Raw genomic sequence first — 12,501 nt, forward strand, 5'->3', positions numbered from 1 at the left:
ATCCAGTCTTTTTTTTTTTTTTAAGATCAGTTGACAGAAGTCTTGCGAGCAAAAAAAAAAAAAATAAAAGATTGCTCAAGCAATAACAGAATCTATCTTCATGTAATGCAGTAAAAGTAGCATAAATATACTGGCCTCAAGTAAAAGTAAAAACAAGATTGCATTACTCAGACAAATACAATATTCCGGAAACGTTGCTCCGTTGTCACTAAGTAAACGTGGCTCATTAATGCTGCAGGTTCCCTGCTGGCTGCGTCCTCGTGACCGCACTCGATCGCCAGAGGTCCTTGGCAACGTGTCCCGTCCCACAACGCTGCCCCTCCGCATCCCGCCGCGCATCTCCATCACACAAGCAGACGCCGACAGGTTTACAAGCGCAGCCTGCTGCCTCAACGTTTTTTTTATTGCCTCGACTAAGTCTTCTCCGACGCATTTCCTTTTACACTTTTCAGTTATGAAGGAGAAAATGGAGTCTCCCCCGCTCATACGCCCCTGGGCTCGCAGAGTCCGGGACTCACTCTCAACACGTCCTTCCCCCAGAGCCAGAGGAGGGAGTCCTTCCTCTACCGCTCGGATTCAGACTATGACATGTCGCCCAAGACGGTTTCGCGCAACTCCTCACTGGCGAGCGAAGGGTGAGAGGATGAGTGAGGGCGTACATAATCTCGCAATCATATTCTGATAAAAAAAAAAAAAAAAAAAAGGTTGAAATTTTGGATTTTCAGGTGAAGTTTCAGGATAAAGCTAAAAATACATGAGAACCAACAGCTGAATGTAATACTCCAGTGCATCGCACGTATACTCGTGTACCATTTTCCCCTGAATGAAGTTGTCTCTATGGTCGGATCCGCTAAACGTGGAACGTCACGTGCCAGGATCCGGACTTCATGCATAACTACGGGTTGATGACGAGGTTTAGACGCAAACTTCCAAAACACATTACGACAGATGTCTTGGGACAAAAAGTTAAATACACGCCTATAATTAATTTTATACAAATATGATATAAGCCACCACGAAAGGAGTCTAAATTTTGGATATTATCACCTTTGACTTCGCTTGGAGGGAAGCTTCATAGTCAGGAGCTTTGTTTATTTTCTTACTTAGGACCAAACAATAGGGTCTTACAATTCATTTCTTGAAAAAACACAGACATGCACACACACACACACACACAGTAATCCCTCATTTTTCGCGGTGAATTGGTACCAGAACCACCTGCAAAAAGTGGAAAAGAGCAAAGTAGGGGTAAATGGAGGTTTTTTTTATTTTTTTTGCTTCATAGGCCCATGTCGTCTTGTTGTGGATGCCGCATTATACCCTATCAATGCGCTATATTTCATATATTTAATCACATTTACTGTAATAATGCATGCTGGCGTTTTTTTTTTTTTGTTTGTTTTTTTAGATTTTATTTTTATTTATTTATTTTACTTCATTGGTCCATGTTCTCGGGCGATGGATGGCGCATGAGTACTGAGCGATCCGGCTTTTTGGGTGGGCTCAGAAATCCGCAATGCAGTGAATCCACGATACGTGATCCACGAAGTGGAGAGGGATTTATATATATATATATATATATATATATATATATAAACACACAAAATTTTGAATTTTTTTTCATGCCATATGAAGTGGCGAAAACACGAGAAGAAAATCTCAACTCCCGATTTTAGAATTAATTTACCAGAGGTTTCATTTGACATTGTGTAAACATGTTCCAGTACTTATTGCACTTTTCTTTAACAAGGAGCCGAAATTTAAATTGACAAGAGCCGTTATGTGCGAGCCACTTGCTAACGCGTGTTGATCCTCTTTTAGACACACAGGGGAGGACTTCATCGTCACTCCATTTGCTCAGGTGAGCGGCGCCTCATCGCATCGCGTTTCCACCAAACAGCACCATTCAGTTTGACCCCAGTTAGCAAAAACTGAGTTTCCACTGCAGGGTATGTATACATGGGCAAATGGCGGCGTACCATCGCAGCATGATACATTAAAAAATAGCCAGTTGCATTTCTTTTAGATGAGAATGATGAAAATAGTTAGGTTGGATGCAATTGAGTAGGTCAGTTTTATTAAAACCGATCGCTCTTACGCTTCATTTCACACTGAAGTTGGTGAGCCACGGTGGTAAATTTGGGTGGAGGTTACCAAAAAAACGGGGTTACACTCAGCTCATTGTTTAATTTGTTGCATCGCTCTCGCTACGCTTTGAAAGAGTTCGGCAAAATGACGCAACACAGGCGTTTGCTTATGTGAAGCATTAAAGGCTTTTTGTACAGTCGGGGGCATCGGCGTGACTTCGCACTTCGATGTGGATCCCTGGCGACGTATTCCACTGACAGCCTCGTGAATTAAATTAGCAATTGAACATTGCATTGAATTTTGGGGTGCTGTTGTGTTGAAGACTTTAGTGCACAATGGTATACAAAATGAATCACGGTTTTCTTTAATATCCTAAAAAGTAGTCATTTTGGAGGTCACATTTATTTGTATAGTCTTTCATAACAAGAGGGTCTGAAAGGGCCTCACAAGAACAGGGAACATCCCCAGATCTGAAAACCTTATTTGGGGAGAAAAGAAGGGACCACAGATGGACGGACGGGCAAGGATTCCACCCAACAGTGGCAGTAAATGCGTCACGGATCCCGGGGTGCGACATGTCGAGGTATGTGACGCCAACGGCAGACCTCACAATTCTCAAGAACTCGCCGATTCGTGCTTTTGACTCGCAACCTGGGGGGGACGGTGGATGCGTGGATTTGAGCCTCAAGCAGGATGGGGCTGAATGAAAACGGCTCTGGATACATGCTATGTACACATTTGTATTACTGGCAGCAGTAGAAAACCTCAAGCTCAATAATTGCTCAATTTCGTATTTTTTGCACAAATCGATTCTATTTGTCAATCCCGAAGCGGGTCTCCTATTTTTTTTTTTTTTTTTTTACAAACAAACCAATCAAAATGTTGCAGAGGGCTCAAACTCTTTCACAATGCAATGTAGCCGTTAACGGCTCCACAAACTGAAATTTGTGCAAGAAAAGTGTGTACGAATTAGTTTTTTTTGGGGCTTCTTTACAACACTGGAAAATGTATCGCAACTAAACTGAATGGTTTGGTGGAAACTATTTAAAAAAAATGGCGAAGAAGAAGAGGCTCTAAATGGAATTTGTGTGATTGCTTATTTAGGTTCTGGCCAGTCTGCGATCGGTGCGGAGCAATTTCACCATCCTCGCCAACGTCTCCACTCCGACAGTCAAGTCAGTGTTTTCATTTCGATGATTAGTAATTATTGTTGTTGTCATTTGTTTTTATTATTTCAATTTATTTTTATTATTTATTTAAAAGAATTGTATTATTTGTATATCCAACATATTTAATTTCACAAGCGTAAACAGTGTTTTTTCTCTTTTTCAATGCCAATATTTCAATTAATTTGTTTGATTTTAATTGTTAAATGCCAAAAAAGGCACTTAAGATTGATTCAGAAATTATTTAAATTTGTAGATCCAACATATTTAATTTCATAAGTGTAAACAGTGGTTTTTCTCAGTTTTTAATGGCAATATTTCAATTACTTTGTTCGATTTTAATTGTTAAATGCCAAAAAAGGGACTTAAGATTGATTTGGAAATTATTTAAATTTGTTGAGCCAACATTCAATTTCACATGTATAAACAGTGGTTTCTATCAGTTTTTTAATGCCAATATTTCAATTAATTTGTTTGATTTGAATTGTTAAATTCCAAAAAAGGCACTTAGGATTGATTCCCAAATTATTTAAATGCTGCTCCAGTAAGTTATAGTATAACCTAAATTGTATATATTTCGTGCCATTTTTTTTTCCATTCAACAATTTTATTATCTCTCCAAATTTACTTACTTGGCTATTTTATTTCTTATTGTTAGGAGGTCTCATAACATCGTGTCATACTGCACATTTTCATTTTGCTCTATTCCTTGATGAACTTAATGTATCTCAGAAATTTTACAGTAACTGTAATGTCCATTTTGTTATGCTCAGACATGTCATACTATCACTTTTTAAAAATTTTATCATAAACATTATATAAATGTACTTTTTAAAATACGTATTTCAACATACTACACTGCAACTTGTGCCTGTTTGTTAAGAACTAGACACAACATTAGAGGGGTGTGTGTGTGTATATATATATATATATATATATATATATATAAAACGGACTATGATTAATAAAACAGTTACTTACTCGCAAGAAAGAAAACAAAAAAAAAAGACAATTGCTTGCTCAGGAGGTCGCCACTGGGTGGGGTGTGCGTGAGTCCCAGGGCCACGCTGTCGGACCAGCAGTACCAGCAGCTCGCTCTGGACACGCTGGAAGAATTGGACTGGTGTCTGGACCAGCTGGAAACCATCCAGACTCACCGCTCAGTCAGCGAGATGGCGTCCAACAAGGTAGGGGAAAGGAATACTTGAGTTTCATTCAAACTACCTGAAAATAAAGGATGGACAGTAAGCTTGTTTTACTGAAGTCGTTGTACAAGTATTTCCTTCAGACTGCCATCTTGTGGCGTTGAAAGGCATAGATTTTTTCCAATTTTCACCACTGCGTGGTCCGGAGCCCCTGCTAATAACCGTTTCAATGTCTATTGAGTTGATGTGAAATTATCTCAAGAAATAAGAATTATGTCAGGGAGGGGAGCTTAGTTTAGCATGGATTGTCAGTGGAAATTAATGTAAATGGAATGTTTTTTTTTCTAGAATCACATGATCTGTATGCCATCCATATGTTTTTAAGGGGTACGGTCTAAGATGTTTTTGGAGTCTATTAGTGTTTTGGGATACATGTATTTTTTTTACTTATATAGACCAGTGGGGTGGCACATTGTCTCAGCTGGAAAGCGTTGGCCTCACAGTTCTGAGGTCTGGGGTTCAATCCCGGACCCGCCTGTGTAGAGTTTGCATGTTCTCTCCATGCCCGCGTGGGTTTTCTCTGGGGAGCACCGGTTTCCTCCCACGTCCCAAAAACATGCGACATTATTTGGAGACTTTGCCCCTAGGTGTGATTGTGAGTGCGGCTGTTCCATCTCGATGTGCTCTGCAATTGGCTGGCAACCAGTTCAGGGTGTACCCTGCCTCCTACCAGTTAATATCTGGGATTGGCTCCAGCATTCCCGTGACCCTTGCGAGGATAAGCGGCTAAGAAAATGGATGGATGGATGTTACAATGTCTGTCTTCAGGTGTTGATTCACCATTTTTGTCCAACTATCCATTGCTTAAAGGGTTATAAAACATGGACTATCAATATCATTTCCTGTATGTAAATGGGATTCGCCAGAATTATGATGGTGCTTTTTTTTTTCCAGAATCAAATTCTATATATGCCATCCATGTGTTTTTAAGGGGTATGTTCTAAGATTTTTGGGAAATTTTATTTGTGTTATATATATATATTTTTTTTTTATTTTTTTTTTTACTTATATAGAGCAGTGGTTCTCAAAAACCTTACAAAAAATACCACCTAAAAAAAAAAAACCCTCTTCATGTACCATCATAACGACCAAATTTAAAACACAGTAGTCAGCCAAATTGCTCATCAATTCAAGGCAGAGGTCAATTTAATATTAATATAACCCACGGTAATATAAAACACAGTTTGGACGTCAACACTGCATTTAAAAGAAGGAAAACACACACACTCACACACACTGGGTTAAAATGTACTACGCAAAAGTTGCATAAAAATTGGACCCAAATATATGTACAGCTCGAAAAGATTAAATGTATTTGCCAGAAAGTTAACTATAATGGAAGTATACTTCACCTATGCGCTGTATTGGGTTAAATAATAATTCAGTAATTCTTGACATACCACTGGAGCACTTTTGAGAGTCACTGATGTAGGCTGCACCAATGAGAATAGCAGGGGCGTTATTTACTCACATATTATTTCTTTAATATTTATATTTGTGGCGGCAGATAATTACTGTAGAGTACTTGGTTGAGCGCACAGTGAGCCCATGTGTTACAGTTCAAGAGGATGCTGAACAGAGAGCTGTCCCACCTCTCTGAGATGAGTCGCTCCGGAAACCAGGTGTCAGAGTACATCTCCAGCACTTTCCTGGGTGAGTGAAGCCATCATCCTATCACAGCGGACCAGAATGTTAGCAATTGAACACAGCCAGCCTGCCTTTTGCGTGTGTGTGGCGTATGTAGACAAGCAGAACGAAGTGGACATCCCTTCCCCGACCCTGAAAGACAAGCCGATGAGTCAAATTAGCGGCGTGCGGAAACTGTCGCACAGCTCCAGCCTCTCCAGCGCCTCCATGCCTCGCTTCGGGGTCAACACGGACCACGAGGAGGAGCTTGCCAAGGTCTCGCCAAAATCAGTTTTGTGTCCTGCTCGGTTCGAGAATGTGATGTATTGATGCTGCCCTTGTGCCCCTGAGCATCATTAAATGGGGACTTTGGAATTTTAAAACTACTGGAAAGCTTGATAAAGCCACAACCCTCACTGGCGTTACACCATACGCAATGTGGACCTCTGTTAAAGGGCCAATGTTAGCTACGTAGCAGCCACAGTGGAATCTCACAGGGACAGCAATGGAACCTCATACATACTTTTAATAATTCAGGGCAGGCCTGTTAAGAACACACTTCTCTGTGGTGTGTCAAATTTATAAGACATTTATTTTCACTATACTAGGACTTTAAACATCATACATACGCGTATGCTGTTTAATGAGCTCAAACATAAAAATTTAACCCCTACCCAAAATATACTGTAATTCCCGGGCTACAGAGCGCAGCTGGTTACAAGCCTCACCGAGTACATTTGTAAAGGAAATACCATTTGGTACATACATATGCCGCAGCTGTATAAAAGCCGCAAGTGGCCACATTGAAACACGAGATATTTACAAAGAAAGACGGTACACGGAAAGAGTTTAACGCTAGCGCTCGCGCTAACGCTAACAGGGCTGGTTAAAATAAAACTTACCTGGAAAAACAATGTTCCCTCTAACTTTTTACGTGTCTGAGCAAACACGCTCAGGCCGTGAGGGCTCCCTTTGACCACTGGGAGCAACATTAAATGTGAGCAACATCAGATGTAAGCACTGTGGTCAATCAGTGTCATCCACTGAAGTTATATGGCTCATTAAAAGGTTCAGATTACATCCCCGTCGGAACATTTTTAAGAACAATTTTGTGTTTTTGCAAACTTACACCGAAAATGTCAACAAACAAAAAAAAAATACATTACAATACAAATACCAAGCCAACTATTAACTATAAATTTGAAATGTCACTTCTAACTTTTTTTTTTAAACCCACAATGATATCCCCGTCTGTTTTACTTGGTGTAAAAACTGAATTATTGCTTGCAAAATATGTTTCGCAATGCATGTTGAAAAATGAATGATGCTCCAAAACAGTTTTAAGGTTAATGTTATGTTGCCTCCTATGTTTAAAATACAAAATTGGCCTTTTGGCAAAGTATCATGTGTGCTTTCATCCTGAATCAGACTGTGCCAAGGGGGAGTTTTAACATTATACACCATCTCATCCTGCACTTTGTACTTTGTCTTCGGACCAGACCTTTCTCACTCCAAAAAAAAAAAAAAGGAGAAAATCTCACCCGGTTTCACCACTTTTTATTCACATAACCCCGTGTTTGTAATTATGAGTGTACTGCTTTTATAATGGAGGGGGCGGTGTCAGGTAAACTAGGAAGTAAAGTCTGTGGCCCGGTGTGGCCGAGCAGGAGCTGTTTGTGAGAGGCAATGTGATGCCATGTTTAAAAAAAAAAAAAAAATAACAGCCTGTAGTTCACTGTGCGACAAGTGCGCAAATGCGCAGTTGCGCATCTTAAAGGGAACATTGCCGGTAAATATCACTGAGACACGCCAGTAACAAAGCTGCAAAACGCTAGCACAGCGCTAACGCTAGTACAGGGCAAAGTCACTTCTTCGGCACATATATTCCATCGGTCTCATTCTTACCTTTTCCGCTCGAGTGCCCCCTTGTGGCCGTTAGAAAAAATGCCCAAATTAGCCGCATCACCGCATAAACCGCAGGGTTGAAACCGTGTGAAAAAAAAGTCGCGGCTTGTAGGCCGGAAATTACGGTACTCGATGACCGCATTGTACAACACGCAATGCGGCAACATGTCCCAAAATGTATTTACTTTAAATGTTGTGTCATGGCATCGTAATGTCACATCAGTATCAGCAACTGATAGAGATCTGTGGGTATTTTCTCGAATAAGAATTCATATTTTGTGCACATGTGTGTCGTATGCATGCGCCCTTCGAAGCAGGAGTTGGAGGACATTGACAAGTGGAGCTTCAACATATTCCAAGTTGCCAAATTCTCCAACAACAGACCTCTCAGCTGCATCATGTACACAATCTTCCAGGTGCTCAAGACAATTTGTTTACCCAAAAATCGGCGCAGCGACCGCATCATTATTCTTTTTTTAAAATTTACGCCACTATCTCCCCAGGAGCGAGAGCTGCTGAAGACCTTCCGCATCCCCGCCGACACCTTCGTCACTTACGTGATGACCCTGGAGGACCATTACCACGGCAACGTAGCGTACCACAACAGCCTCCACGCCGCCGACGTCACGCAGTCCACTCATGTGCTCCTCTCCACGCCGGCCCTCGACGTACGTTACACCTGAAGACAGAAGTTGAGGAGGAAAGGGAAACCGCGTCATAATCTACTTTGGAAAACTTTATTCCTCACTCGGTCTTCTCCCTCAGGCCGTCTTCACCGACCTGGAGATCCTCGCCGCCCTCTTCGCCGCCGCCATCCATGATGTGGACCATCCGGGGGTCTCCAATCAGTTCCTCATCAACACCAGTGAGTCCCTCGTACGACGAGATCGCATCAGAATACGGCAAAAGTTACTTCAAAGTCAACTTTTGCACGGATCAGTTTTAAGATCGCGTTCTCTGAGATGAATGACAGCGCTTGAGAGTGAGGAGTGGTCAGAATGCAGATAATCTAGCACGGCGTGAATTCCAGAAAAAAACAAACAAACATCTAAGGCATTGATAACAGACGGACTGGACTCTACCATGTCAAATAACTGTGCGCGCACTGTGTCCAGACTCGGAGCTGGCGCTAATGTACAACGACGAGTCGGTTCTGGAGAACCACCACCTGGCGGTGGGCTTCAAGCTCCTGCACCAGGACAACTGTGACATCTTCCAGAACCTCACCAAGCGCCAGCGGCAGAGCCTCCGCAAGCTCGTCATCGACATCGTAAGTGCCGCCGTTGCTGTGATGTGCTGTAACGGGAAACCATAAAACGGAAACATCGGACAGCTTCGGTGGTCAAATTTAGTGTGTACGGTTGCAAAGAAAATATGATTTTTTTTTTTTTTCTTGCATCTCCAGGTTTTGGCCACAGACATGTCCAAACACATGACCCTGCTGGCAGACCTGAAGACCATGGTGGAGACGAAGAAGGTGACGAGCTCTGGCGTCCTCCTGCTGGATCACTACAATGAGCGCATTCAGGTGGGTTGCCAGATTTGAACGTTTTAGCAATGACCTGTTGCGGCCACAGACATGTGATTTTACTGAATAAAAAAAAAAACAAAAAAAAAAAAGAAAAATAGCAAGCATGATCAAAGCACAATCATCAATTTTAACGTGCAAGTTTTATAAATAGTATTATGAATGAAATGTATCTAGTACATCGATAAATAAATGCTATTCGTTTTCAAAATGTACACAATATGATCGTTCGTTATTTAGGCGCATTCCCTTACCCCCAGAAAATTTCAAATACAAATTCAACTAAGTAAACTACTAAATGGAATTCAGATTTGCATCATGGCATGCAAGCGTGCTTTCATAGCGTGTATATCGTATCCATTCAAAAATGTTTACATTTCTTCTTTTAGTAAATGATTGAAACGCATGAATTTGACAATTATTAACATCATGTGTTGTTTATCAGTAAATAATACGGACATTTTTACAAGTAATTGCTTGTGAACTCTCATCTCGTTATTGATTACAAGAACTGGGGTTAGTTGTTAGCCTTGGGTTGACATCTTAACGTAGCAGCTATGGAAAAGTTTGTTTTCGTTGCTTTCAATTGTTTGACGTGTTTTTGTCGTTTCGGGTGAGCTTCCAATGCCTTGAAACCTCTCGATCCACAGTCAATAGTATCCTGACCCCATTGACAGAAAGCTGTACCAAATCGATCAATTTTGCGACTGAAGTCGCTTAACAGAGTGGTAACTTCATTCTTTCTAAGTGTATGGACGATTTCTCGTTCCATCCAATCCCATCGGAACTTATTTTTGACATTTGATATCCATTTCTTTCACTCGAAAGGTGTCTTTCCTCTTGAGCACCGCCATCGTGTTGACTTGAAAATGGCCCCGTGAACCGCCTCGTATACAACAAGCGTTTTCATTGGCCAGGAGGAACAGATTCGACGAATCAACTGACGCGTACCTAATCTTCCACCTCGCTTCCAAAAATTGGACTGGAAAATGAACGAGTGTGGATTCTGGCGCGATGGTTACGGTCGGAATATTGCAGAAATACGGAATGTGTATATATATATATATATATATATATATATATATATATATATATTATTTATTTATTTATTTATTTTAATCGATGCAATTTAAAATGACAGAATTCCGCCTATAAACGGGGAAATCACGTCTGCTACCACGAGATCCGGTAGATGGATCAGTCGTGCAACAATTCAACTGAAAAATGTTTTCAAAAAATGTGCGTATGCATGATTACAAAAAAAAATCAGTTACAGCACACAACTGAACGGAATACGGGAATAGACACTGATAAACCTGAATGGCGCAAACATTACAATTATGTACGTCACCGTTGCAGGTCCTGAGGAACATGGTGCACTGTGCCGACCTGAGCAACCCCACCAAGACCTTACCCTTGTACCGGCAGTGGACGGAGAGGATCATGGAGGAGTTCTTTCGCCAGGGCGACAAGGAGAGGGAGCGCGGCATGGAGATCAGCGCCATGTGCGACAAACACACCGCCTCGGTGGAGAAGAGCCAGGTGCTGATTTGCTTATTGGATTGTTTTTACATGAAGATAATCAGTTTCTTAAATAGAAATGAAGTCCAGGTACCTATCCACTTGACTAAAATAAAGCATTTGTACTTTGTTACTCCCAAACACTGCTTCAATAATATCGCAAGTTAGCGTAATTCCCGGCCTACAAGCTGCGACTTTTTTCACAGCTGCCGCGTTACTGTTAGCACCACTGCGATAGTGTTAGCGTTAGCACCACCGCGCTAGCGTTAGCACCGCCGCGTCAGCATTAGTGCCGCCATGTTGGCGTTAGGGCCGCCCTGTTAGCACCTCCACGTTAGCATTATCACCGCCATGTTAGCATTAGCGAAGCCACACTGCCGTTAAACTCTTTCTGTGTACCGAGGCTTGTCACCAGGTGTGCTCTGTAGGCCGGGAATTACGGTACTTGCTTGTAGTCACAGTCCTCTTGATTTTCAGGTGGGTTTCATCGACTACATCGTCCACCCGCTGTGGGAGACGTGGGCCGACCTGGTGCACCCCGACGCCCAGGAGCTTCTGGACACGTTGGAGGAGAACCGCGAGTGGTACCTGACCACCATGCCTCAGTCACCGTCGCCTCCGCCAGACAGACACTTGCAGCATGACCGCTTCCAGTTCGAGATCACGTTGGAGGACCTGGAGCACAACAACCACAACCACGTGTGCACGAGGATCGGCGGCGGGCAAGTTGCGAGTGAGAAGGAAGATGAGAAGAACCACAACAGGGAGCAGAACGGCGTGAGTGACGACGAAGAAGAGGCTGGGGAAAAGGAGGCAGAGGAGGACGAGGAAGAAATCCCTGCAGAGGAGCAGGTAGAAGACGAGACGGGCGACACCGAAAAGGAAGAGGAAGCGGAGGATGAGGAGACTAAAGGAGGGGAGAGTGAAGATAATTTGGATGAAAATGGAGCCCAGGAGGACGGAGGGGAAAATGAGGACGCGGGAGTCGGGAATGTGCAGGAGGAAGAGCAGGAAGAAGGGAATGTGGAGGAAGATGGAGGAGAAGGGGGGGATGGTGACGAGGAAGATGCAGCAGAAGGGAATGCGGAGGAAGAGGATGTTGCAGAAGGGAATGTGGAGGAGGAGGAAGATGAAGGAGAAGGGAATGTTGAAGAGGTGGAAGATGAGGCGGCAAGGAACGAGGAGGAGGAGGAGGCGGCAGGGGATGGAGAGGAGGAGGAGGAAAAAGGGAATGAGGAGGACCAAGAGGGAGATGCCGGAGAAGAAGAGGAAAATGATGCGGAAGAGGAAGGGAGCGCTGAAGAGGAAGCAAACGGGGAAGAAGAGGACAGTTAGTGGGGCGTACGAGGCAAAACGAGGTCAGCGAGAAAATGCGGATGAAAATGCGCCGTTTGGCGAGAGCCAGCCTTGTCACTCACGTGCGCCGTCCACTCCCGACACGTGCGAGCGGAGACGGGGAGGG

General features: G+C 42.8%; 1 protein-coding gene and 1 long non-coding RNA gene across 6 annotated transcripts in view; one reads left to right on the top strand and one right to left on the bottom strand.

Moving 5' to 3' along the window:
* The window catches only part of LOC133505955 (uncharacterized), a 25,542-nt gene extending 16,633 nt beyond the window's left edge, over nucleotides 1-8,909 (bottom strand). The window contains exons 1-4 of one of the 3 annotated variants that reach the window (XR_009796365.1): nucleotides 8,771-8,909; nucleotides 8,548-8,669; nucleotides 6,052-6,130; nucleotides 4,236-4,478 (exon numbers count right to left, since the gene is read on the bottom strand). This is a non-coding gene — a long non-coding RNA (uncharacterized LOC133505955). Of the gene's footprint in view, nucleotides 1-4,235; nucleotides 4,479-6,051; nucleotides 6,177-8,547; nucleotides 8,670-8,770 lie in introns of those variants that run through there. The other 2 variants (XR_009796366.1, XR_009796367.1) reach the window with 2 other exon arrangements.
* The window catches only part of LOC133505948 (cAMP-specific 3',5'-cyclic phosphodiesterase 4C-like), a 14,302-nt gene extending 1,843 nt beyond the window's left edge, over nucleotides 1-12,459 (top strand). For 2 of the 3 annotated variants that reach the window (XM_061829533.1, XM_061829532.1), the window contains exons 2-15: nucleotides 239-366; nucleotides 453-635; nucleotides 1,822-1,861; nucleotides 3,193-3,263; nucleotides 4,279-4,441; nucleotides 6,019-6,112; nucleotides 6,204-6,361; nucleotides 8,308-8,406; nucleotides 8,494-8,658; nucleotides 8,756-8,855; nucleotides 9,106-9,260; nucleotides 9,396-9,518; nucleotides 10,878-11,060; nucleotides 11,517-12,459. In XM_061829533.1, coding sequence (XP_061685517.1) covers nucleotides 239-366; nucleotides 453-635; nucleotides 1,822-1,861; nucleotides 3,193-3,263; nucleotides 4,279-4,441; nucleotides 6,019-6,112; nucleotides 6,204-6,361; nucleotides 8,308-8,406; nucleotides 8,494-8,658; nucleotides 8,756-8,855; nucleotides 9,106-9,260; nucleotides 9,396-9,518; nucleotides 10,878-11,060; nucleotides 11,517-12,374 — 2,520 coding nt within the window. In that variant the 3' untranslated portion in view covers nucleotides 12,375-12,459. The other variant, XM_061829534.1, reaches the window with a different exon arrangement.
* The last annotated feature ends 42 nt before the right edge of the window (nucleotides 12,460-12,501 follow it).

The sequence above is a fragment of the Syngnathoides biaculeatus genome, chromosome 9, assembly GCF_019802595.1.
Source record: "Syngnathoides biaculeatus isolate LvHL_M chromosome 9, ASM1980259v1, whole genome shotgun sequence".
Taxonomy (NCBI): Eukaryota; Metazoa; Chordata; class Actinopteri; order Syngnathiformes; family Syngnathidae; genus Syngnathoides; species Syngnathoides biaculeatus.